Source organism: Eriocheir sinensis, chromosome 2, assembly GCF_024679095.1.
Source record: "Eriocheir sinensis breed Jianghai 21 chromosome 2, ASM2467909v1, whole genome shotgun sequence".
Classification (NCBI taxonomy): Eukaryota; Metazoa; Arthropoda; class Malacostraca; order Decapoda; family Varunidae; genus Eriocheir; species Eriocheir sinensis.
Window position 1 is genome coordinate 25121993 of NC_066510.1, and position 23714 is coordinate 25145706.

Genomic DNA, 23714 nt, shown 5'->3' on the forward strand with positions numbered 1-23714 from the left:
CATGACCAAACAGGGCGGGAGAAAAGCATACACACACACACACACACACACACACACACACACACACACACACCATAGGCTTTTCACATCCACGTTAATATCAGCCATTATTTCTATACGAGCGGAGCATTAATTATAGGATGCTGTGTGGCTGTTCGGTACAATTTCAACCTAAAACTCATATATACGTTAGGAAATATTCACCACTAGGTACACTTATTAAACCTTTGTGACACAGAAGAAGAAGAAAACCATAGCAAATAAATAACCTCCTAACATAACCTGAATAAAAGATGAGTTAATCCCATACATACTAAGATAATTAACAGAGCAGTCAGTAAATGGAATGCGGCGCTAGTAAGTGAAACGCGGCAGGTCATGTCCGTAGAGTTTCCCGGTAATATTACAGGTGAAGAGGAAGGGCTCGGGATTAGTATACATACATACATGCATACCCGTGAGTTTGCCAATCATATGAAATGGAGCGTGATATTCGTGGAGATACCATCAATAGCACAGAGAGAGAGAGAGAGAGAGAGAGAGAGAGAGAGAGAGAGAGAGAGAGAGAGAGAGAGAGAGAGAGAAACTGAGAGAGAGAGAGAAACGAGAGAAAACAAAACAAAAAAATATACACGCTGTCTTTTTTTTCTTACCTTCTTCCTCTCTTCCTTTCGCGGTTCGTTTCACACCTGCGGAGGGAGAAAAAAATAATAGAAAAAGCAGAAGCAAATACAACAAAAACAAAAACATGACAAAAAACAACAACAGCCGACACACTAAATTAAAAGAAAACTAAAAATAGACGAGCATAAAAACAAATTAAGGAAGCGGAAGAGGAAGAGAAGGAGGAAGAGGAGTGAAAAATATTTGTGTGTTATGTGTGTGTGTGTGTGTGTGTGTGTGTGTGTGTGTGTGTGTGTGTGTGTGTGTGTGTGTGTGTGTGTGTGTGTGTTGTATTTGTAAAGGGGTTCGGAAAGAGGGATTTACTGAAGGGACAGAATACACGGAACGATTGTGAGGGAGAAGGAAGGGTAGAGGGAGCCATATGGATGAGGGGCGGAGAGAGAGGAGAGGAAGAGAGAGAGAGAGGGAGAGGGGAGGAGGGGCGGAGGGTGGCGTGTAAAGAGAAGGGAGAGGCACCAGAGGGAGGGAAGAGTCAGTGTGGGAACAATGTGTGCAGGACAAAATATCGCGGCATTAAACAACACGCAAAACAAACAAGTGAATCAGCTGGATATACACAGTCTTTCTTCATCGGGGCCATAACACACACACGCACACACGCATACACAGACACACATTATTTATATCTCCATTTCGTATTCCTCTCCTCCTCTATTCGCTCCCTCCCCTTCCTTTTCATTTCCTCTTTACTTCTATTAGTTTCCTTTGAATGACACAGACAGACACAATTTATCACCGCATTTCATATTCCTTTCCGCCCCTTTCCTTCCCATCTTCCTACCATCGATTCATTTTCTCTCACCTTCTATTTACGTTTATATATTTCCTTTGAATCCTCACTGATACACACACACACACACACACACACACACACTCACACACACACGCAGTTTATCTCTCCATTTCATATTCTTTTCCTTCCCTATACGCTCCTTCCTTTTCTCCTTCCCATTGATTCCTTTCCTTCTCCTTTCTATTTTCTTTTGTTTATTTCCTTTGAATCCTCACACACGCTCACACACACACAATTTTTCTCTCCATTTTGTATTCCTTCTCTATTCACTCCCTCCATTTCTCCTTCCGATCCCATCCTTTTAATTTTCTCTTCTATTTACTTCTATTTATTGCCATTGCATCCTCATTGACTTCTCACAGCAAATGGCCTTCCCTTCACATGCAATAAAGTAATCCGATTCCACAAGAAACCCGACTGGATGCTACGCCCGGCTCGACAGGGGATGAATGGCGCTGCAAACCAAGATTCAATCCAGGTCTCCACGATGTTAAACTTCTCCCTAAATCTTCCTGATACATGGTAGAGCTTTAGAGACGGATGGCGCGCATTTCTTCCTATCTTTCTCTCGCGCCCAAACGTTTATCTATTGCTCGCGTGTGATTGGTGACTGTTTGAAGGAGAACGCCTGTGATTGGTGATCGCTAGTTAGGAGGAATTACAAGGCTATCCATTACGGTGACGGGAATATATAGCGTTGATGTAAGCTTAATGGCGAATCTATCTATCTATCTATTATGCCATTTCACTAGATTTTGCAATTCCGAGAAAGTGTTGTAGTTAGGATATGCCTTTCACCAGCGTTGGTTGGTCATGCAAAGGTGATAATTACTGCATTGGTTAGCTTCTTGCCTCACCTTTGCCTATAATAAACCTTTCTGCCTCGGCCTCTTTCCCCTATTTCTCAGTATCTTTATCAACCTATATCTATCTTTCTATCTATCTTCGTCTTGAGTTGAGAATGTCGGGTATGCGCGCCACGAACCCACCTGTTCATACTAGTCCTTTGGTTGGTCAATACATGTGTACCTGGGGACACCTCAGGAAGACAGACTGGCGACCCGGATGCCCCAATCAGCCGTGACCGGGAGGCAAAAGATTCGAATCACCCACAAGCTTAAAGGACAAAGGAAACGTGAGAACTGTGGCAAGACGTATCGAAACACATTCAAATCCCCTCTACTTATAACGTGAGAATGCGGAAACGCGTGTGTGTGTGTGGTGGGGTGCCGGGCGAAGTTTTCAAAGGTGGTGCGGTGGGTGAGTGAGTGGGTGTAAGAAGCGCACTCCTAAGGCAATAAAAGGGCGACAAAGGACAAGGCTTCATCATCATCACCAGCGATACGAACAACAAAAGAGTCGAGAACAGCTGACCCAAAGGTAAACAAAGAATAGTGAAACAAAGACGCAACGCACAAAGAGAGAGAGAGAGAGAGAGAGAGAGAGAGAGAGAGAGAGAGAGAGAGAGAGAGAGAGAGAATGAAAGAGAGAGAATGAGAGAGAAAGAATGGCAGAAAGAGAAAGAGAGACCAAAATATAGAGACGTTACACCAAACAATATCGAAATAAATGATACTGACAAGGCATCCAGACAAAGATAAATGAGAGAAAAAGACACCGTCAAACACACACAGTCAGACGCCCACACGGACCGTCAAACACGCAGACAGACAGATATAGAGAAAGCAGACCTCGACGAACATAGGAATTCCTCGGGATAAATCAGGAGAGAATGGCTTAGAGATGCGGTGTAATTGAAAATAAGAAGAGAGATGTGAGGTGCGCGCGATCTCTCATGTGGGACCGTGATAAGGCTGGCCAGGAGGAGGAAGAGGAGGTGGAGACGGAGGCGGCAGAAGGGAATGAGACGGTGGCGGAGGAGGCGGAGGGAGGAGGAGGAGGAGGAGGAGGAGGCTGAGAATACTTATCGCAGGGGATGGATCATATTAATTCAACTCCTGATGGGGGGAATATGGCGTGAATAATTTGCGGGACGTTTATTCACGACCAAGACGCATCCGGGGTCCTGGAGGCGTGCGGAAATTTGCATCACAGTGTCCAGCAGACGATTCCATTTCTTGCTCTCCCCAAGCCATTTCCAGCCCCCTTGTCCTATTATGCCGGGTGAATATAAGCGATCTGGAGGGAGGGGAAGAGGAGGAGGGGAAGAAGAGGAGGAGGAAGAGGAGGAGGAGGAGGAGGAGGGAAGAGGAGGTGGAGGACGAGTTGGTGGTAGCGTGATAGTGTTCGTGTGAGCAATCTGTTTCTCTTTCTCTCTGTTTCTGCCTCTCTCCCTCTCCCTCTCTCTCTCTCTCTCTCTCTCTCTCTCTCTCTCTCTCTCTCTCACACACACACACACACACACACACACACACACACACACGGGATGTCATGGCTCCAGCTGTTTGAAAAATATCTGAAGCGTTGATCAATTATTCCTTGTCCATATCAGTTTTATTCTCTGGCTGTGTGTTGGCGTCCTTTTGTCTGTGTTTGTGTGTTCTCTCTCTCTCTCTCTCTCTCTCTCTCTCTCTCTCTCTCTCTCTCTCTCTCGTTTTCAATTTACATATGTTCATTTATTTTCCCTCTTCACCGCCACCACCACCGTTTATCCCTCCTCCTCCTCCTCCTCCTCCTCCTCTTCCTCTTCCTCTTCCTCCTCCTCTTCCTCTTCCTCTTCTTCCTCCTCCTCCTCTGAGTCATTAGCGTTGCCTGGTGATGCATTACTCTCTTCACTTATAATGCTGAGGGAAAAATTTAGCTTCACTATTTCATGCTGTGTCTTATTTCAGCGGTTTTCATCCTCGTTCACCCCTCAGAGGCCGCGGGCAATGCATCGCTGTAATGGCTTCGTGTCCCTTTCAAGATAGGCAATTAGAGGGAAAAAGAAAATGGGATGTGTTCAATAACGCGACGCGGGGGGAACAGACTACCGGGAGGAGGAGGATTATTATTGGTGCTTCCAGGAATTATCGTTTTCTTTCAATACTTTTTCGGGGGGTTATTTACTGAACACGTGAGGATCATCTACCCACGCCTCCTGGGAATGTACGTAACATAATATTTTCGCGAGAGCTCCGCCGCCAAGACGAAAATAAGGCAGATGGAAAATAACGAGTGCAATTTCATTAAGATGTTTCATAAAAGGACGTAATTGCGCTGAGAAATGTCTTTTGTCTTCCTTGATATTTACCGTTTTTTTTTCTATTTTTTTCATGAGTATTACTTTAAAGCTTGCTACTTCTAAATGCACTACTACTACTACTACTACTAATGATGCTACTACTAAGATACTTCTACTACACAAACGGATATTGTTAGATCTCATAGATACATGCTAGGGAAGAGAAGGAAAAGGAAGGGAAGACAAAGGAAAGGACTAGGAAAAATAAGGAATGGGAAGAGAAGGGAAAAAAATAAAATAAAAAGGTAGGCGGAGTAGGATGAGGGGATGGAAAGGAAGGAAGGGAAGGGAAAGGAAGACAAGGAAAGGCAACAGAAAAGGAGGGGAGGGGAGGGGAGGGAAGGGAGGCAGCGGTGTTTGATAAAGGAAACCCACACATACCATTAAACAGTTTCCTTGATCAGTGATGGAACTACGAATAAAAACCTGGACCTAAGTAATGTAACACTAGGGGCGCGCGCACACTAACACACACACACACACACACACACACACACACACACACACACACACACACACAAAGACCCAGAGCCAGTTCCAGCACCACAAGCAGAACACACACACACACACACACACACATACTTCCTCCTCCTCCTTCCTGCATTTAGATGAATAGGGCGAAAATGTTATCGTATTCATTAGAAGTGGAAAAATAGATAAAGGGTTTTCTGTTTGTGCATTCCCTCGCCTCTGAAACGCGTCCCTTTATGGTATATGAAAAGAGTTATCATGAATGGAGATCTCAATAAAGGAAGTGAGAGAGAGAGAGAGATGGCTTCATGACGTCATTATGGCAACACAGTCCAAACCATCGACTTTTTATAACCCTTTTTTTTTTTTTTTGAGTCTGAACCTCCACATATTTTTTTTTATCCCAATTTCACCGGAGCATCATCACTCAACATGCAAACACACACACAGACACACAGACAAGCCATCACCCCCCTCGCTCCCTTCCTCCCCACCACCCCACACGGAGAGACCAGGAAGTGAGTGCGTTGTCAGAGGTGCTTCGTGTGTTCGTGTGTGCGTCCATCTCATTGAAACACGGCCGGGCTGCACATTTTCCCTTTTCTCTTACCTCTCCTCTTTTATATATACATTTCCGTTGGTTGGGTTTCGGTACTTCTCCTACCATTCCGAGTACTGGAAAAAATAACACGCAAAAAATATTTATAAAGGAGAAAAAATATATACGTTATTGTCATTTGAATCTCCGCTACATGAGAGACTGTGAGCGTTCTGTCTGTGTCTGTGTGTGTGTGTGTGTGTGTGTGTGTGTGTGTGTGTGTGTGTGTGTGTGTGTGTGTGTGTGTGTATTACGTTGGAGTAAGAAGATTATGCTGAGGATTTCCCTGCACAAAGCTAGAGTGAGACAGATGAGAGTAATTATTTTTTTTTACCTGATCTGATATTATTTAGTTTTTTTTATTCAAGTTACGAGTCTTTTTTTTTATTTTTTAGTTGTGTGTGTCTGGAACGGGTGTAATGAAGGTATAAATCCTCTTCCAGCTGCGAGAATGTCTACTTAGAATGTCTACTCTCTCTCTCTCTCTCTCTCTCTCTCTCTCTCTCTCTCTCTCTCTCTCTCTCTCTCTCTCTCTCTCTCTCTCTCTCTCTCTCTCTCTCTCTCTCTCTCCTCCCCATCGTGAAGTAATCTTAAGTTCTCCAATACACGAGGCAACAGGAAAAGTCAATATGCTCGGGTTTATCAATTGCAACTTTTCTCTCTCGAATAAAGACGCAACAATAGCCGGCGGACCAGACAAAATTTGCAATACGCCGAGCAGCGCTGCAGTTATTGCCATTAAACAAAGTGCCAACATAAAGACGCTCGGTCGCAGCCAGTCGGAGGCCAGCATTGTCTTGCGAATGAAATCTTGTACGTATGAGATATGAATGCGGGAAAAAAAGCTACTGTATATTAATTTCTTGAACGTCACTTTTAAGGGAAATGTCAATAAAAGGGTTTTCGCTATATTTAGATAACTACTGACAAGCTACCGTATATTAATTTCTTGAACGTCACTTTAAGGGAATGTCAATAAAAGTGTTTTCGCTATATTTAGAGAACTACTGACAAGAAAAAAAATGTTTTTTTTACTTCACACAAAAATGAGTCTTCACTTATAAGGGAAACTAATATTAAAAGGATTTTCGCAATATTTATCGGACTAACTATTGACAAGATGATTTTTTTTAATACCTTATAGAGAAATGAAACTTCCTCTTTAAAGAAAACGAACAATCAAGTCGGATTTGCATTATTTCTACGACTAACTACTGACATGCCGAATTACTTGTTTTTATCCGCTTCACAAAATATGAATAAAACGAATTAACAGAGAAAAGCTTAACCGGGAACAATTAAAAACTTACAACACGCAAACGATTTAATGTAACAAATTATGAAAGTCGAAAGAGCGGGATGTAGTCATGAGCCGTGAAAAAAGTTGCAATTAGCTGAGCTGGGAATTAACTTGGCGGATCCCTGTTGAATGTAGGTGACCAATAGAAGGGGAAGGGTTGAGAGGGGGGAGAGGGGGGGATGGAGAGGGGTGGATAGGTGAGGCAGCTTGATAGGATGAAGGATACACCACCCCACTCCTCACAACAACTATATTCAAAGTCCAAACAGGTGATCAGTCTGGTCCACATGAGCGATATTTTAGATTCATGATACAGAAGAAGGATCAGACTACCACCAGAGTCAAAAAGCTACTCCTGCAGATCCTTTAATGTCTCAGCCTCATATCCTAAAACAACACCGTTCATCCTGTCAAGCAATTCCTAGAGATCACTTAAACTTCTTAGACTGGTATTTTCTGACGTTTCCGCCTCTCACATTAAGAACTTCCAAAGACCGAAAAGGAGACGAATTGCGTTTTCATAAGCTTTCTTTCATTTTCACGGTACAGAAGCTTCGTCAAACTACCACCAGGATCATGACACTACCCACGGAAATACCAGCATCTACAAAAATCTAGTCATATGTGTGCGCTTAACCGCCAAAATGTTTAGGAATATGGGTCTCCACTCAGTTTGGCTGTTTGAAAAGCCTATTGTAGAAGTTACTGGGATTGTCATGAACTGTCTTGTGATCCCAGTGATAGTGTTACCCGACTTCCGCACCTTAAAGGGGAAAACGCCGATAAGAACCCGGTTAATCTGTGACCTTGGGAAACAGTCGTAGTGGAAAATATGACCATAAATCACATATAATAAGACTACCATTATATCCATCCATCACCTCCTCGTCTCATTACCAACACCGAAGCTTCAAACTAAAATAATCTATTCCTCCCAAGTTTCGCAAGGTGACGAGACTTAATCAGGGTGTGTCATCCCTTCCAACCTTGATATTAGCGGCGAGAATGGCCTGTCGACCCCCTGAGAGCCATCCGGACGGCGGCAAAGACCTCTTGGCGGATGAAGTGAATAAAATAGGATCGCAGTCACTTTCCCGGGCGACAGAACGCGTCCAAACCCGAGAAGCTGCCGTCCGCTGACCCCAAAAATACTGGCGTGTGTTTGCTTAGTCGATGAGGAGGAGAGAGAACGAGAAAGAGAAAGAGAAATGGGATGAAAGTAAAGAGAAGGAACAGGAGACGAGAAGGAAGAGGTGGGAGGGGAAGAGAATATGCATGAATGAGAAATGACATAGCTTGTATTAACTAACTAACTAACTACTACTACTACTACTACTACTACTACTACTACTACTACTACTGCTACTACTACTACTACTACTACTACTACTACTACTACAACTACTACTACCAATACAATGATAATTATATTGACAGCAGCAATAATAATAATAATAATAATAATAATAATAATAATAATAATAATAATAATAATAATAATAATAATAATAATAGTAATGATAATAATAATGATAGGAGCAGCAGCAGCAGAATCCCCCGCCAGGTAAGGCTCGGATGCTTATATCGTGTGTTTGCTTGTCTCCCGCAGGTGGCCTCGGGGTCAGCTGGGACTGGCACAAGTGGTGGACCTACGACGGCATCTCAGGTGAGTGTGGAATAAACAATCAAACAAATAAACGAGGTCACATACACAGAGACAGACACACACACAAACACAGACAAAGACACACCCACACCCACACCCATTCTTCGCCCCCACCCTCACATACACACATACAGACACAATCAATAAAGACACTCACTCACACACAAAGAAATATGATCAATGGAAGAAGGTCGCTCATAAAAAAGCTGTAATTTATCAACGAGGTTACTCACACACAAAGTGGAGTAAGAGACCAACAGCAACATTTAAACAAGCGGAACATATTATATAACCAACATAGATGCACAGCGAGCACACACGCTAAATACATAACTACAATATCACTCTAAGTTATTGATGTTGGGCGTCTCGTTTTGTTTTCCTGCCACTCGTTCTATTTTCTTGTTTTGTTTTCTATTGTTTTGTTTTCTATTTTTGTTTTCTATTTTGTTTTCTATTTCTATTTTGTTTTCTATTTCTATTTTATTTTTTATTTCTATTTTGTTTTCTACTTTGTTTTATATTTTGTTTTCTATTTTGTTTTCGATTTTTTGTTTTCTATTTTTGTTTTCTATATTTTTTTTCTATTTTTTGTGTTCTATTTTTTCTATTTTCTTGTTTTGTTTTCCGGCCTCTCGTTCTATTTTCTTTACAGGAGCAGCGCCTAGTTTTTTTTCTACCTTCATCTGCTTCCTTTACTGTAAAACAAAAAAAACAACAAAAAAAAAACGGGGTATCCAAAATCACTTCCCACGCCATGTTTGTTAGGCTATGACACAACCACTGTTACAGACGCCGCGAATAGCTACTTGTTACGACGATTTTTTTTTGTGCCACACCACTGCAAAATAAAATAAAATCTCTCTTCATTCCATCGCAAGTAAACGAATTCCCACAAAAGGCAGCACAGGGCACCCACGTTCCAATACTCAAAAGGGTCAATTCAGAATCCCTCGTCTGGTGTGGCATAATGTTTCGAGCGCTAAGGGTGGCATAGGATTTTTTTTTATCTTACTCCGCTGATTAGATCCCGCGTTTTATTTTGCATTGCCTACACTTTTCTTATCAATAATTAGCTCGTTCTTTCACGTAGTACATTTTCCGATCAATAAAACTCGTCATCTTTTAAGCATAAACACAATGAAAAGATAAAAAGAGATACTTTCCACTAAATATATCGCAGCATCTTTCTCTTAAGCGCAAACACATTGAAAAGAGATAAAAAATAGTTTCCAATAAATATAACGCATAATCTTTCTCTGAAGCGCAAAGATAAAGAAAAAAAATTACTTCATTACTATATTGCTTTAGCCATTTTTTAATATTAAGTTCCGTGTTTTATCTCACTCATTCTATTTTCACAGTCACTCACTTGCCCACTCGCCGCTACACCATTCCAATTATTATGTTACCTCACTCACCTGTCCCATTAGGCAATTACCTTTCTCGCGTACTCTCGTCACTATATTTGCCGACACCTCCTCCCTCACCTGCCCACTCTAATGCGGCGTACTTTTACCTTTATCTCTCTCTCACTTTCACTTTCTCTCACGCACCCCCTCCCCGCACACCTGTCGTTTGGGTTTGGTTGGCCTTCACTACTCTGTTACACGTGTACTTTTCACCGTGTTTCTCTATTAATTACATTTGTTGGGCAGCGTGCATGCCCTCGACACCAGCTTTCAGACTCAATTTAATTTGCTGGGGGCGCGTTCTTCGTGTTTTTCTCTCCCTTTTCTCTTTTTTTTCCGGGTTCTGTTTTCGTTTCTCCTCGCGCTCCGGTTTGGGGGAAAAATATATATACTCGCTCGTCTGCGTTAATAGTTTTTTTCTTCGCCCTTTTTCTTTATTGCTTCCTGAGAGTTATTGAACGTGTATACGAGAGTTAATCACTTAGTGTTTGCTCGCTTCTATGAGTTTTTCTCCACTCCCATTTCTCTCTCTCTCTCTCTCTCTCTCTCTCTCTCTCTCTCTCTCTCTCTCTCTCTCTCTCTCTCTCTCTCTCTCTCTCTCTCTCTCTCTCTCTCTCTCTCTCTCTCTCTCTCTCCTACTGTTTTCGTCTACTTTTGCCTCTTTTCCTTTTCTTTTTTGTTTCATTTTTCCCATTTCTTATTTTTTCTTCTAATACTACAAGAAAATCATAACAACTTCTACCTCTCCTTTTTTTAGTCTCCTTTTTTAGTCTCCTTTTTTTTAGTCTCCTTTTTTTTTAGTCTCCCTTTTTTTAGTCTCCTTTTTTTAGTGTCCTTTTTTAGTCTCCTTTTTTTAGTCTCCTTTTTTTAGTCTCCTTTTTCGCCTTCTTCTTCGTCCCTTTCGTCTCCTTCTTCGTCTGTGTTTTCACCTTCAAATCTACGTCACTACCTTCCTCTCATTTTCCTCCAAGCGTCTCACACTTCACCCTCTCCTACTCTACTTCCTTTCTTCCTCTCCTCCCCTTCCTCCTTCACCCTCTCTTACACTTCCTGCCTCTCCTCCCTTGACACACACAGGCACAAACACCCACGCCCTCCACCTCCACATTAACTCTTACTTTACCCGAGGGAGGAGGGGGGGGGGGTGGCACTCCTTGGCGTTGTCTCTGTTTTTATCGCAATCTCAGTCTCTCCTCCTACAGCGTAATCCAAAGAGCTTGTCATATTAATCTCCCTCAATCTTCTCAGTTGTTCTCTCTCCCTCTTTTTTCTTGATGTATTTCAGGATAAATGTATTTTCTTTGTTGCTGTTTTAAGAGTGATACTATCTCTCATAATCTCTCTCTGTCTCTGTTTGTTTCTCTCTCTCTCTCTCTCTCTCTCTCTCTCTCTCTCTCTCTCTCTCTCTCTCTCTCTCTCTCTCTCTCTCTCTCTCTCTCTCTCTCTCTCTCTCTCTCATCTATGAAAGGAACACTTCTATTTCTCTCTCGCCTCGCATTTCCCACTTTTCTTTTTCCCTTCCTGCTTCAACCTCTCCTTCTCCTTCTCTTCCTCGCCCTTGCCCTCCTCCTCCTCGCCTTTGTCCTCCTCCCTAACGGCGACATCTTTCCTCCCTCCTCTCTTTTCTTCGCCTCCACCAATTAGACACTTCAGTAACTCTCCGCGGGCCGCCAGAGGTTGCGAGACACACCCGGGCCCTGTCAAGCCTCACCAGACCAAAGGGACAACAGGCAAATGCAAGAAGGGCCGCGCCGCCTTTTCATTTCCGGCGCCTTTTTGTGATTTTTGTTTCCACGATTAAGTGATTCTGTAATGATTTGTGTAAGCGCCTCGTAGCATCGTGTTTATACCTGGTTAAGTGTTTCTGTAACTGTTTGTGTTCGGGCCCCACTGAATAGAAAGACGGTTTTACAGAGATGAGATCCGTTATTTGGAATTTACGTAAGAAGTGCCTCGGAGCATGGTATTAATGAAGCTTTTTTCGTGATTTCGTTTACCCGGCTAAATGTTTTTCTGTCTGCGTTTGTGTTGCTTTCAGTGTAAAGAAAGACAATATTTTACGGAGAGGAGATCCACTGCAGTGTTCGTAATTAAATCTAAATGAACTGTTTGCGCTTGATTGGTCGAATGACCGTGATCCAATTAGTCAGCCGGCCACGGAAAATGCTGTGATCGTAATATTCAACCTCTTTAATTAGTTCATTCCGCAGGCACTGAACGGCAGGAGGCCTCGATGTGCTAATGCCTAAAGAACTGGAGCGTGAGGAATGCCCAGAGAGAGAGAGAGAGGTCGGTTGTAAATATTAATTCCTGGTCTGCGCTTTGTGTTGGCAGAAGTATTTGCGGTGACTCATGAATTTATATGAGCGATTAACAACGAGTGATTAGCGACAACTTTGCCCTACTAAATGTATTCAATAGCCTTTGTTGTTCAGTTCGAGTCCCTGACCGTAGTTTTTGCACAAGAGTTAGATTCTTTCTCAACTTCAAAGAGAGGGAGAAGGGAGCGACGAAGGAGGAGAGGGAACCGGAGCGGGATAAATTAAATGAGACGGTAAAGATCTCCTGACAACTTGAGAAAACTATGCATCTTACTGTTTTTTTTCCTCCGAACAAACTATTTATAAACACCTATAGAGCCACACACACACACACACACACACACACACAAATATATGTTACTTTAAATTATATTTCACTTACTTTATATTATATTTTAGGAGCAGTGAGTAACGGGCTCTTTTTTCATTATTGTTTCCTTTTTTTATGCCCTTGAACTGACTCCTTTGCTGTAAAAAAAAAAAAAAACATCATACATCATCACAGCTGCAGCTATCCACGCATCACATCACTCCACCCTAGCCTTTCCATGTACCCCTAATACAGCTTCTCTAACACCCCTGCACACGACCACACCAACCCAATCTTCCTTCATATTCCTAATACAGTTCTTACTCTTTTTAATAACACCTTGCCAACCTTTTCCCATATCCCCTGTACACGACACCACACCGCAATCCTTCCTCATATCTCTTGTACAGCTTTTCCTACACCTCTACGCATTCTAACGCTGCTCCACCTTTTCCCATATGCCTAATACACCTATCCGCTACACCTATCCGCACATCCCTAATGCTTTTTTACACTTACACACAACACTACAACGCAACCCTTTCTCATATATCCTCTGCACAGATTTTCTTACACCAGTACATATCACCATGCCACTCCATCCTCTCACAAAACCCAAATACATTTGTTCTTGCTCTCCCTCCCTTCCAGGTCCTCAGTTCTGGGGACTAATTAACCCCGAGTGGTCGCTCTGCACCAACGGCCGGCGGCAGAGTCCCGTCAACCTGGACCCCGCCACGCTGCTCTACGACCCCAACCTCCGCCAGCTGCACGTCGACAAGCACCGGGTGAGTACTGCTGCCAGGGGACGCCGCCGACTGGAGGCGCGCGACCGTGAAAAAGACACGCGAGGGGAAATTAGTTGAGGGAGACATTCCGCCCGCGCCCGAGTACCGCGATGGGATGCCGTCTTGAGGTGAGGTGCCGTGAAGGGATGGCACGTCAGGGAAGGTTAAGGGGAAGCTGATTGTAGCCTTAGGATGTACACATACGGATCGTAGATAGACTTAAAACTCGAAAAATGTTTCTATAGAATTTGACCGATGGAAAACATTGAGTGGAAAAAAATGTGGGGTATAAAATGGAACAAAAGCAATAGGAAATGAAGCTTAAAATGTATAAATACGGATTGCAGATACACTTGAAACTCGAAAAATGTGCCTATAGAATTGCCAGATGGAAAAAAAATGAGGTTTATAAAAAAAGAACAGAAGCATTTGGAGCGCACACTCCCGGCCGAAGCCATACAGTTTTGTGAATTTGTTTCCTAATGACATAGAAATGCTTCAAGAGTTTTAAATCTACAACTCGACCCGGGTAAATATCAAAGTAAAAAGCACGACATGAGAAGCCAATAGCTGGTATTTTGTTTTGTGTTATATTATTTGGGAAGTGACGACGAGGAGGAAAATAATCGCAAAATCTCTCTGATTGAATAACTAAAAATTACAAATGATCCCTGGCCTCGTACCTGCTTGACCATTAGTTAATATTATCTTAAATGAATACAAGATTGGTTACAGTGGAGCTTCGTGGAACATTTCTTCAAAGGTCAAGGAGCATGTGGATCAAAGTTGTAATCTTCTTCTCCTTGAACCTTTATTAACTCTGGACAAAATCACTGAAATCCATCCATGTTCTCTCAGCACAGAGTAAACATACAGACAGAGAGAGAGACAGATAACAAACAAATGCAGAAACAAACGAGCAAGAGCAACGCAACTCTCGGTGTGAGGTTCATATATGGCGGAGAATAATGAAACCTTGGCCGCGTTGGTGACAAGGTGACAGCCTGGAAAAACTGTTAAAAAAGTAAAAGTTTATTCCTACTGAAAATGGGCAGACAAGGTGAACACCAAGGGTAAACTTTTTCGAGAAAAATAGCGGCAAAAAAGCGTTCGACAAATGAACACAACAGCAAAAATATAACTAACAGTTGCCGTGTAAAGGATGGCAAAGTTTGGGGAATTTTTATGTAGAAAACAAATATAGAGGGAAAGAAATATTAGCCGAGAGACAAAGCAGAGGAATGTATGTACAAAAAATGCTGCAGAACACTGATACAAAAATGACAAAAGAAAAATGGACAGACAATAAATGCCCGCATACAGAAAACAGAAAAGCAACACTGTAGGCAGAGGAAAAATGAAAAACGTGAAAGGTGTCGCCACTCGTGTTTAGCAAAAAGCAAAAAAATATTTAAAAATGTTTTGTTACACGCACACGTGCGCGCGCAAACACACACACACACACACACACACACACACACACACACACACACACACACACAAAATCAGCGAGACCTTTAAAATATCAGCGAGATAACATTTGCGAGCTGCGACGCTAACGTATCTCAAAAATTCTGATGCAGCAACAAAAAGACAAGCGCCCAGAAATAAAACCAAATACCGGACGAACGGAAAAAGCATCAAGCCAAAAGTCAAACGCGGACCAAATCAAGCGACACGGTAATGAAAACCTTAATATCGACAAGGCGAGGCCCGTCCAATAAACCCGGGAAAGAGGACGATAAATGACGACAAATCACAATGAGGGAAACGCAGACCAGGGCACGCACGCAACACACAGGATAGAGGACATACGCAACACACATGATAGGGGTCACACGCAGCACAAGGGATAGGCGGCACACGCAACACAGAGGATAAGGAGCACACGCAAAACAAAGAACTGGGACACGTAAAAAAAAAGTAATCTGAGAGGCAACAAAACAAAATAATCGAGGCAAAACAAAACAAAACCCTAAGAAAGGACACAAATAGCAAGGCGAAAGGTCAGACCACACACTCACACACAAATAGATATTCGAGACGCACGTAAAAACTATAAGGTCAAGAAGATCCAGCAAGATTAAAGGAGTCCGGTGAAACTTCCTCCACACAAGAGAAACAATAGACGGATGGAACGGCATCAAAAGAGTCAGAAACAGGCTCGGCAAATTGGGAAACATTGCCGTCCATAAATGCTGCAAATATGTGTGCGTGAGCGTGCGTGTGTGTGTGTGTGTGTGTGTGTGTGTGTGTGTGTGTGTGTGTGTGTGTGTGTGTGTGTGTGTGTGTGTGTGTGTGTGTGTGTGTGTGTGTGTGTGTGTGTGTTGATAAAAAAACAACTAAAGGCAGGTACGCATCTACCAGAAAAGCAATATCCCTCACGCGGGCTATCAGTCACCCAGTCTAGATGTATGACTAAGCCCACGCACACACAGACACACAATCATTAATCGTTGTACAAGCATATTCATTTAAGGCTGAGATCAATTAAGAACTGTGCTAATTGAAAGGCCAAAGATACACATCACGTTATTGGTACTACTACTACTACTACTACTGACTAGTACTCCTAATACTACTATTTCCACAAATGTTTCTAATATTTCTAATGCGCAAAGGTGGAAGAATTACCTTTACACTCGTCCAGAGCTAGCATTTACTCTTCCATTCGCCCCCAACCTCCCTAAAAATAAAAACTACCAAGTACTTACCAAAAAATGAAATCTAATCATGTGTCGTTTGCACACACGACGCTTATTGGAGACACACGAGCGCCCTCTTCCTCCCTCCCTTACAAGCTTCACCCTCGTCACCCCTACGCACGTTACGCCCTATCCTCGTTCCAGTCAGCTGCGTAGAGCCGAGTCACCTAATAAAAGCAACAGTAGCGCTGGAGGTGGTGGTGGTGGTGGTGGGAGGCGGAAAAACGAGAGAGAGATAGATAGATAGCGTGAGAGAGAGAGAGGGGGAGAGAACAGGGAGCAGCAGTTAGGGGAATATATGGTGTCTACGTTTAAATATCGCTGCGTTTAAATACGAGGTTGGATGTTAGCTGTTGGTGTTATTATTATTGGCGGGCGAAGGGGAAGAGAAAGGCCGGGAAGGGGAAGGGACCGCGTGCGAGTTTGCCTGCGTGCCTACCTCCCTGTTCGCGTGCCTCCCTGCCTGCCTGTTTGCGTTTCCCGTAGGCGCAGCGGAACACACCATTCTTTTCTTTTATATACACCCGCCGACATTTATAGAACTATTCCCAATTTCGGGGTTAGTCGGATGTTCCTCCCGCCGCCGCCCTCAGCCTTGATTGACGGCGCCGGCGAGATAAAAATTGTGATGTGTCGTGAATGGGATGTGAAGGGCTGACGGATGCTGCCGGTGATGATGTTGTTGTTGTTGTTGTTGTTGGTGGTGGTGGTGGGACAAGAGAGGTACAGTGTCATGTGTTGTCTATGCTATTGTAGGAGTCACAGTCGTATTGATAGTCGTAGTAATAGTAGTCGTAGTAGTAGTAGTAGTAGTAGTAGTGGTGGTGATAATAATAATGAAAAAGATAAGAATTAGGGATTTGTTGGTGCCTTTCATGCTTATTTGACTGCGGTGTTGTTGTTGTTGTCGTTGGTTGTGATGCTGCTGCTGACGATGCTCTTCTTTTTTGGGCTCTGGATCAAGCCGAGTACAATGTCATGCGCCTCTGTTGTCCGGATCCGCTCTGTTGTTCTTTTGCGTACTTAATTACGGTATTGTTGACCCTCCTGATTGGATGATCCCGACTTTTCATTAATAGAAGGACTTCGGGACTACTACAATTATTCCTTCCTCGACTTCGCTTTCTCCGTACTGAGCTTCAATATTTCATCATTACCACAAACTCCTAAAACTGCTTACATTGTCACTCACGGCTGCAAATAATACAACTTCTTAGAAACTCCCAAACCTATTTTTAGTACCTGGAGCATATGCTGGACGCCATTCAATTATTGTTTCTCATTCTGAATAATCTGACTTGTTTCAACTTTCTCCCCTCCGACAAAATGGAAACCCTACTTCGTTACACTTTCCTCCCGCACACAGAATGGGAGAGATACACGTGTTTGCAGCCTCGCGATGGGGAGTCATGTGGGGTGAGGAGAACACACTCCCCTTAAACCCCTCGTAACGGAACCCTCACTCACTGCCGCACCGCCCGATAGATGGCACCACTATGTACAAGCTTCCCCCTCTCACTCTCTCCCAGCGTTGCCAAATTATCGTACACACCGTATTGCATTTTCGTAGTTTCTGACTGATATCTATAGCAAAACTAAACAAACAAACATCAATAAATAACAGTTTTAACGCTAACTTTAATATTCTTTCGTTATTTGTGTAGGTACGAGAGTTTGAGGCTTAAAAATGATAAATACAATGTGGTGAATACGATAATCTGGCAACACTGGTCTCTCCCTTCCTCTCTCCCTCCAACCAATCACTCGCAAATCTCAATGTCGCCTCAGTTCCCCACTTAATACTCTTTCCCCGCGCACGCCAGGGGGTAAATCCGCGCGTTGCACTTTATTGAGAAACATTCGTTGTTTTGTGCATATTTCTGGCTCCCCGCGACACAACGGTTTAAGGGGCAATCCAATGGCCGCGAGAGTTACGGAACTACTATTAGTGTGGGAGGCTGAGGCTGGGGCTGGGGCTGGCCGGCGTGGCGGGGCGATAAACAAGACGCGAGTTGTGTTTTCTCTGTGTTTTCCCCCACCTCGCGCATTGATGTTTCCTGAAAGAACGATCCCCGCGTTGCATATTTTCTCCCCTCCTCCCTCCGTCCCCGCTTCTGACTAACGCATATCGAAAAAAAAAGAATATAAATGTACAAAACACGCAAAACAAAAGTAAAAGTAGAGTCATGGAACACTGCACTTTAACTTTTGCATCACTACTAAAAAAAAAAAAAAAAAACGAGTGTAAAGTGAAAACAGCGCACCACACATCATCATCATAAAACACTTACCATATTCATTAAGAAGACACAACAAAACAACTGGAGGGAAAAGAGCTAGACAACGGTGAAGAAGGAGGCGAACATAAAGAGATACAGGGAGAAACCAATACAAGGGAAAGGAGGAGGGAGACAGGGCATGGCAGGACTAGGTAAGGGGAAGAAAGAGGGAGAAGGAGAATAGTAGGAGATGAGAGGGGAGAGCTGGAAGGGAGAAAGGGAGAAGAGGAATAAGAGATGAGGAGAGGGAGCTAGGTAAGGTTGAAGGAGAAGGTGGAGAGAGAAGGGGAGGGGGAGGAGGTGGGGGGAGAGTAAGGGGAAGGGAGAGCATCCAGACAGACAAACAAGCACATAAAAAATCACAATAAAGTATAAGCCCGGATCTGCTACACGCGGGGGCGGTGAGGCAGGTAACTCGTGACGTCATTACCCAGCAAGCAATCAAGGTGAATCGACGTATAAATTCCTTCAGCGATGAAAAGAGAGAGAGAGAGAGAGAGAGAGAGAGAGATTATATCTGATGGAACCATATTCGCCGGTGCAGCGCGCGACACACGCTGGGCTTTATGGGAAATCTGATGAAATGTGCAAAAATAAGATAAAAGTCATGCATTTAAAACATTATAAAAAAACAACGCACTCAGGTACATTTACACTCGAAAACACACACACACACACACACACACACACACACACATACACACACACAATAATAAAATCTGACGTTTTTTTTCCCAATTGCTCTCGCTCTTTTTTTTTCCTGCTCTCATTGCTGCTTCATCCACTTAGCTTCGAACCGCGGGGTGAAGCAGTACACAGCGAAACAAAACACTCGAGTCCCATTAGGAGGAAGCGTAAAAAACAACAACAGCAACTAAATACCAGCGACGGAAGGTTAGCAAAAACAACAACAGCAACAACAACAACAACAACGGTCACTGAAAATGCTAAAAGTGTTGCCAGTAATGTACAGACCTAGGCCCCTATTCCCCTCCCTTCCCCCTCCTCTTTCTCCCTCCCTTCCTCATCTCTCTTCCCCTTGTTTTCCCTTCCTCCCACACTCCCCTTCCCATCCCTCTCCACGCCTCACCACGCGCCGCCCCTTTCCTCCCCTCCCCGCCCCGTCCAGCCCTTCCCCTCTTCTCCTCCTTCTCCTCTCTCTCTCCCTCCCCTCCTTTCCCCTCGCTTCCCCTCGCCACTCAGATTCGTACTAACCTGTCTGGCTCACGGCGTTAATTCCTCTCTAGACAGACAAGGGTGGATGTGTGTGTGTGTGTGTGTGTGTGTGTGTGTGTGTGTGTGTGTGTGTGTGTGTGTGTGTGTGTGTGTGTGTGTGTGTGTGTGTGTGTGTGTGTGTTGTGTTTTGAATGCGATTACGTGTGGCTTAGTATGTTATGCTACGGAGAGAGAGAGAGAGAGAGAGAGAGAGAGAGAGAGAGAGAGAGAGAGAGACGTATACTACAATTAAGATTTTAACGAAGACGTAAATTTTTGGTGCATTTTAGGAAGCAAAGTTAGACACACACACACACACACACGCACACACACACACACACACACACACACACACACACACACACACACACACACACACACACACACATATACGCACACAAATATCTAAATCCAAGACGACTGTTCCGGGTGGGAAGGAAAACTCATTAAAACTTATAATGAGAATTTCAAGACAAACAGGAGGAGGATTTTGAGTGAGCGTAAAAATGAAGTGTGGGAGCATAGAGGACAGGAGGAGGAGGAGGAGGAGGAGGAGGAGGAGGAGGCGGTAAGTGGAAAGTTAAGTAATGGAGAGAATATCGATTTAATAATCAGGACCCTGAGAGCGATTTAATTTCACACCTGGCGTATGGAAAGGTGACAGTAATAATAGGAATAAAAATAATAAAAATAATGAAAATAATAAAAATAATAATAAAAACAATAATATTCACACCCGTCTTTTTTGTTTTTGTTTTTACGATATGAATAAAATGCACGAAAAATAGCTTTACGCACTTTTGGTTCCCTCGTGTGTGTGTGTGTGTGTGTGTGTGTGTGTGTGTGTGTGTGTGTGTGTGTGTGTGTGTGTGTGTGTATGTGTGTGTGTGGTTGGTCATGGTCGTGAGATTGAGGAGATGAGGGTTTGCAGCAGATGGGTTTGAGGGGGGGGGGGAGTTAGGGGGGGGGCCAGTGCGTGGGCGTGTGGGTGCGTGGGTGGGTTGAGTGTGGGGAGTTCGCCGCGACTTCGTTGAACATACGGGTCGTTAGCTGCGTTTAACGACTATCGAGGGACAATTTGGGCCACAGACCGCAGATTTACACTCGTTAGCTTCCAGTCCTCGAGGCCCCTCTGAAGTGGCGGTGGTGGTGGTGACGGGGGGGATGGTTTATTATTATTACATTATAGTGGTAGTAGTAGTAGTAGTAGTAGTAGTAGTAGTAGTAGTAGTAGTAGTTGTAGTAGTATTAGTAGTATGGTTGCAGTAGAGGTTTGATGTCGCAACGGTTAAGACGCAGACGAATACAACGAGGCACACGGTCTAGACGAGTTCGATTACCCGGCCAGGAGAAAATATCAAGCTGGCATTTCACACCGACGCGTTCGTTCAGCCTCACTCACCTGGCGGGCAACGAACGGGCAGGTAAGTCAAGGGGTTGTGGCCTCGCTCTCTCGCAAAGCTGATTTCTGGCGGCGTGGCGGGGAATCGAGATCAACGGACGAGATAAATGGCGCCTTCAAAGCTAACAGGGTCGAAATCTCATCATCGCACGAGGTTATGTATGTGCAGTGAGGCTTGACTTTCCTTTCCGTTCTGGGCAAATCGATGTCTGAGTGTCTGTTCTTCCGTTTTCTGGGAGAGGGACAGGTAGAAATTCTGAATCTGTTCTTCTTCTTCTTCTTCTTCTTCTTTTACTACTTCTATTATTTTTCTTTTTCTTCTGTCTGCTCGTTTATCTGTCTGTTTGTTGATGTTTGTCTCTACTCATTCGTCTTTTTCTCCGTCTGTCTGTTTCTATGTTTTTTTATTTCGCGCTTTTCTTCTTCTTCTTTCTTCTTCTCTTTCTTCTTCTCTTTCTTCTTCTTCTTCTTCTTCTTCTTCGCCATTGTCTTCTTCTTTTTCTTTTTCTTTTTCTTCTTCTTCTTCGTCATCGTCTTCTTCTTTTTCTTCTTCTTCTCTTTCTTCTTATTTTTCTTCTTCTTATTCTTTTTCGTCGTCGTCTTAACTATCATTTTTTTCATTTTTACTGCCTTTACTACTACTGCTTAGCCTAGTCTACTCATTTCCATTATTATCATTATCATTAACCTCCTCCTCCTAATCATCATCATCATCTACATTACACATTCAGCGGCTACTTTCCCGACTCTTAATTGAAGGCTTCGCTAATTGCTTTTAATTGTGTTTCTCGCTTTATCAATGTCGTGCTCGGCCGCCTGTGCTCTCTCCTGCTCTTCACTTCAAATAATGGCCCGCGGTAACATCCTGGTGATATTTTTGTTATTGTTTTGGTTATTGATTTTTTTGCGGTTGTTTTTATTTTGTTTTGTTTTCTTCTCGCTAACGTTATTATTGTTTTGTTTTGGGGATTGTTTTTATTGGTCCTGTTGTTGTTGGTTCGCTGTTGGTCTTGTGTTATTTTATTTTCTTCTTGTCGCCAACGTTTTTATCATTTTTTTTTTGTTAATGCTGCGTTTACTAGAGTCATTCTTATTGTCGTTCTTGATATCGTTCTTGCTACTACTACTGCTACTGCTGATCTCGTTGTTGTTTTTGTCATTGTTAGTAATGCTGTTGTTGTCTTTGTTTGTTGGAGTGATTTTTCATTTTTGTTGTCGTTATTGCTGTTGTTGTTGCTACTTCTCATGCTGTTATTGATGTCATCGTCCGTGTTGTTGTTGTTGTTGTTGTTCCGCCACAGTCCGCCGCGGCATCATCCATCCCGCCTATCTAATCGCTTATCAGAGGCAATTGTTAGTGGGCTGCTCATTTGGCGGGGCAGGGTATTCAGCGCACGCCCACCCATACACAACATACATCGCCGGAACAAGTGTAAACAAAAAGTGACGGAGTGGGCGTGTGTACATATGTGGCGCGGTGATGAAAAAGTTCGGTTCCCACGCAACTATTTTTTTGTTTTGTTTGGAACTGGTGAAAAAAAATATTGCCTCGTTGCAAGCGGTGAAGCTAACGTTTACAAAAAAGAGAGCCACAAGGGCAATTCTACAGTAATCTCGGTCAATTTTAAGGCTTTTTGATGCTATTTTCTCTCTCTCTCTCTCTCTCTCTCTCTCTCTCTCTCTCTCTCTCTCTCTCTCTCTCTCTCTCTCTCGCTCTCTCTCTCTCTCTCTCTCTCTCTCTCTCTCTCTCTCTCTCTCTCTCTCTCTCTCTCTCTCTCTCTCTCTCTCTCTCTCTCTCTCTCTCTCTCTCTCTCTCTCTCTCTCTCTCTCTCTCTCTCTCTCTCTCTCTCTCTCTCTCTCTCTCTCTCTCTCTCTCTCTCTCTCTCTCTCTCTCTCTCTCTCTCTCTCTCTCTCTCTCTCTCTCTCTCTCTCTCTCTCTCTCTCTCTCTCTCTCTCTCTCTCTCTCTCTCTCTCTCTCTCAATCTAAAATGCCCTTCGTAGCCTCGGCGTCGCAGGTTAATCCGTCTTGTCCTTCCAAACAACAAGAGATCAATGGATACCAATAGCAGGTCAGCCCCCTTCTCGCCCCCGCCCCCCCCCCCCCTGCCCCTCGCCCCTGCTTCCCTACCTCCTTCCTTCCTCTTTCCTGGTGCCTCCTCCCCGAGCCCTTGCATCACAACACTTCCAGGACATCTCTCGTTTCGTTTTCGTCTCTCAGTTTGGCTGTCTGTCTATCGGTTTCTCTGTCTGTGTCTCTGTCTGTTGGCCGTCCTCACTCCGCCTTTCCTTTCTCCTGCAGACAGTCAGACATTAAAAAAGTAAGGCAAACTTTCAACAATAAGTCTGGTTTGTCTCGTCTATATGTCTTTTGCAATCTGCTTCTCTGTCTGGCTGTTGTTCTCAGTTCTTCCTCTTCTCTTTCTCCTGCACAGATTCAGACATTCACTAACTAAGTACAATCATCAACCTTAAATTAAGTTTCGTTTCTGTCTGTTTGTCTGTTTCTGTCTGTCTATCTCTGTCTGTTATTCTCAGTTCTCCATCTCTTTTCCTGCAGAGAGTCAGACATCCACCAACCTAGTTCCC

General features: G+C 43.6%; 1 protein-coding gene and 1 long non-coding RNA gene across 3 annotated transcripts in view; one reads left to right on the forward strand and one right to left on the reverse strand.

The window, feature by feature from the left end:
• Positions 1-23714, reverse strand: part of LOC127001626 (uncharacterized) — a 99161-nt gene that overhangs the window by 37060 nt on the left and 38387 nt on the right. Inside the window, exon 3 of the long non-coding RNA XR_007755365.1 lies at positions 654-689. This is a non-coding gene — a long non-coding RNA (uncharacterized LOC127001626). The remainder of the gene's footprint in view (positions 1-653; positions 690-23714) is intronic.
• LOC127001624 (carbonic anhydrase-related protein 10-like) overlaps positions 1-23714 on the forward strand; it is a 108390-nt gene that overhangs the window by 20868 nt on the left and 63808 nt on the right. For both annotated transcript variants that reach the window (XM_050866475.1, XM_050866486.1), the window contains exons 2-3: positions 8640-8696; positions 13391-13527. In XM_050866475.1, coding sequence (XP_050722432.1) covers positions 8640-8696; positions 13391-13527 — 194 coding nt within the window. The remainder of the gene's footprint in view (positions 1-8639; positions 8697-13390; positions 13528-23714) is intronic.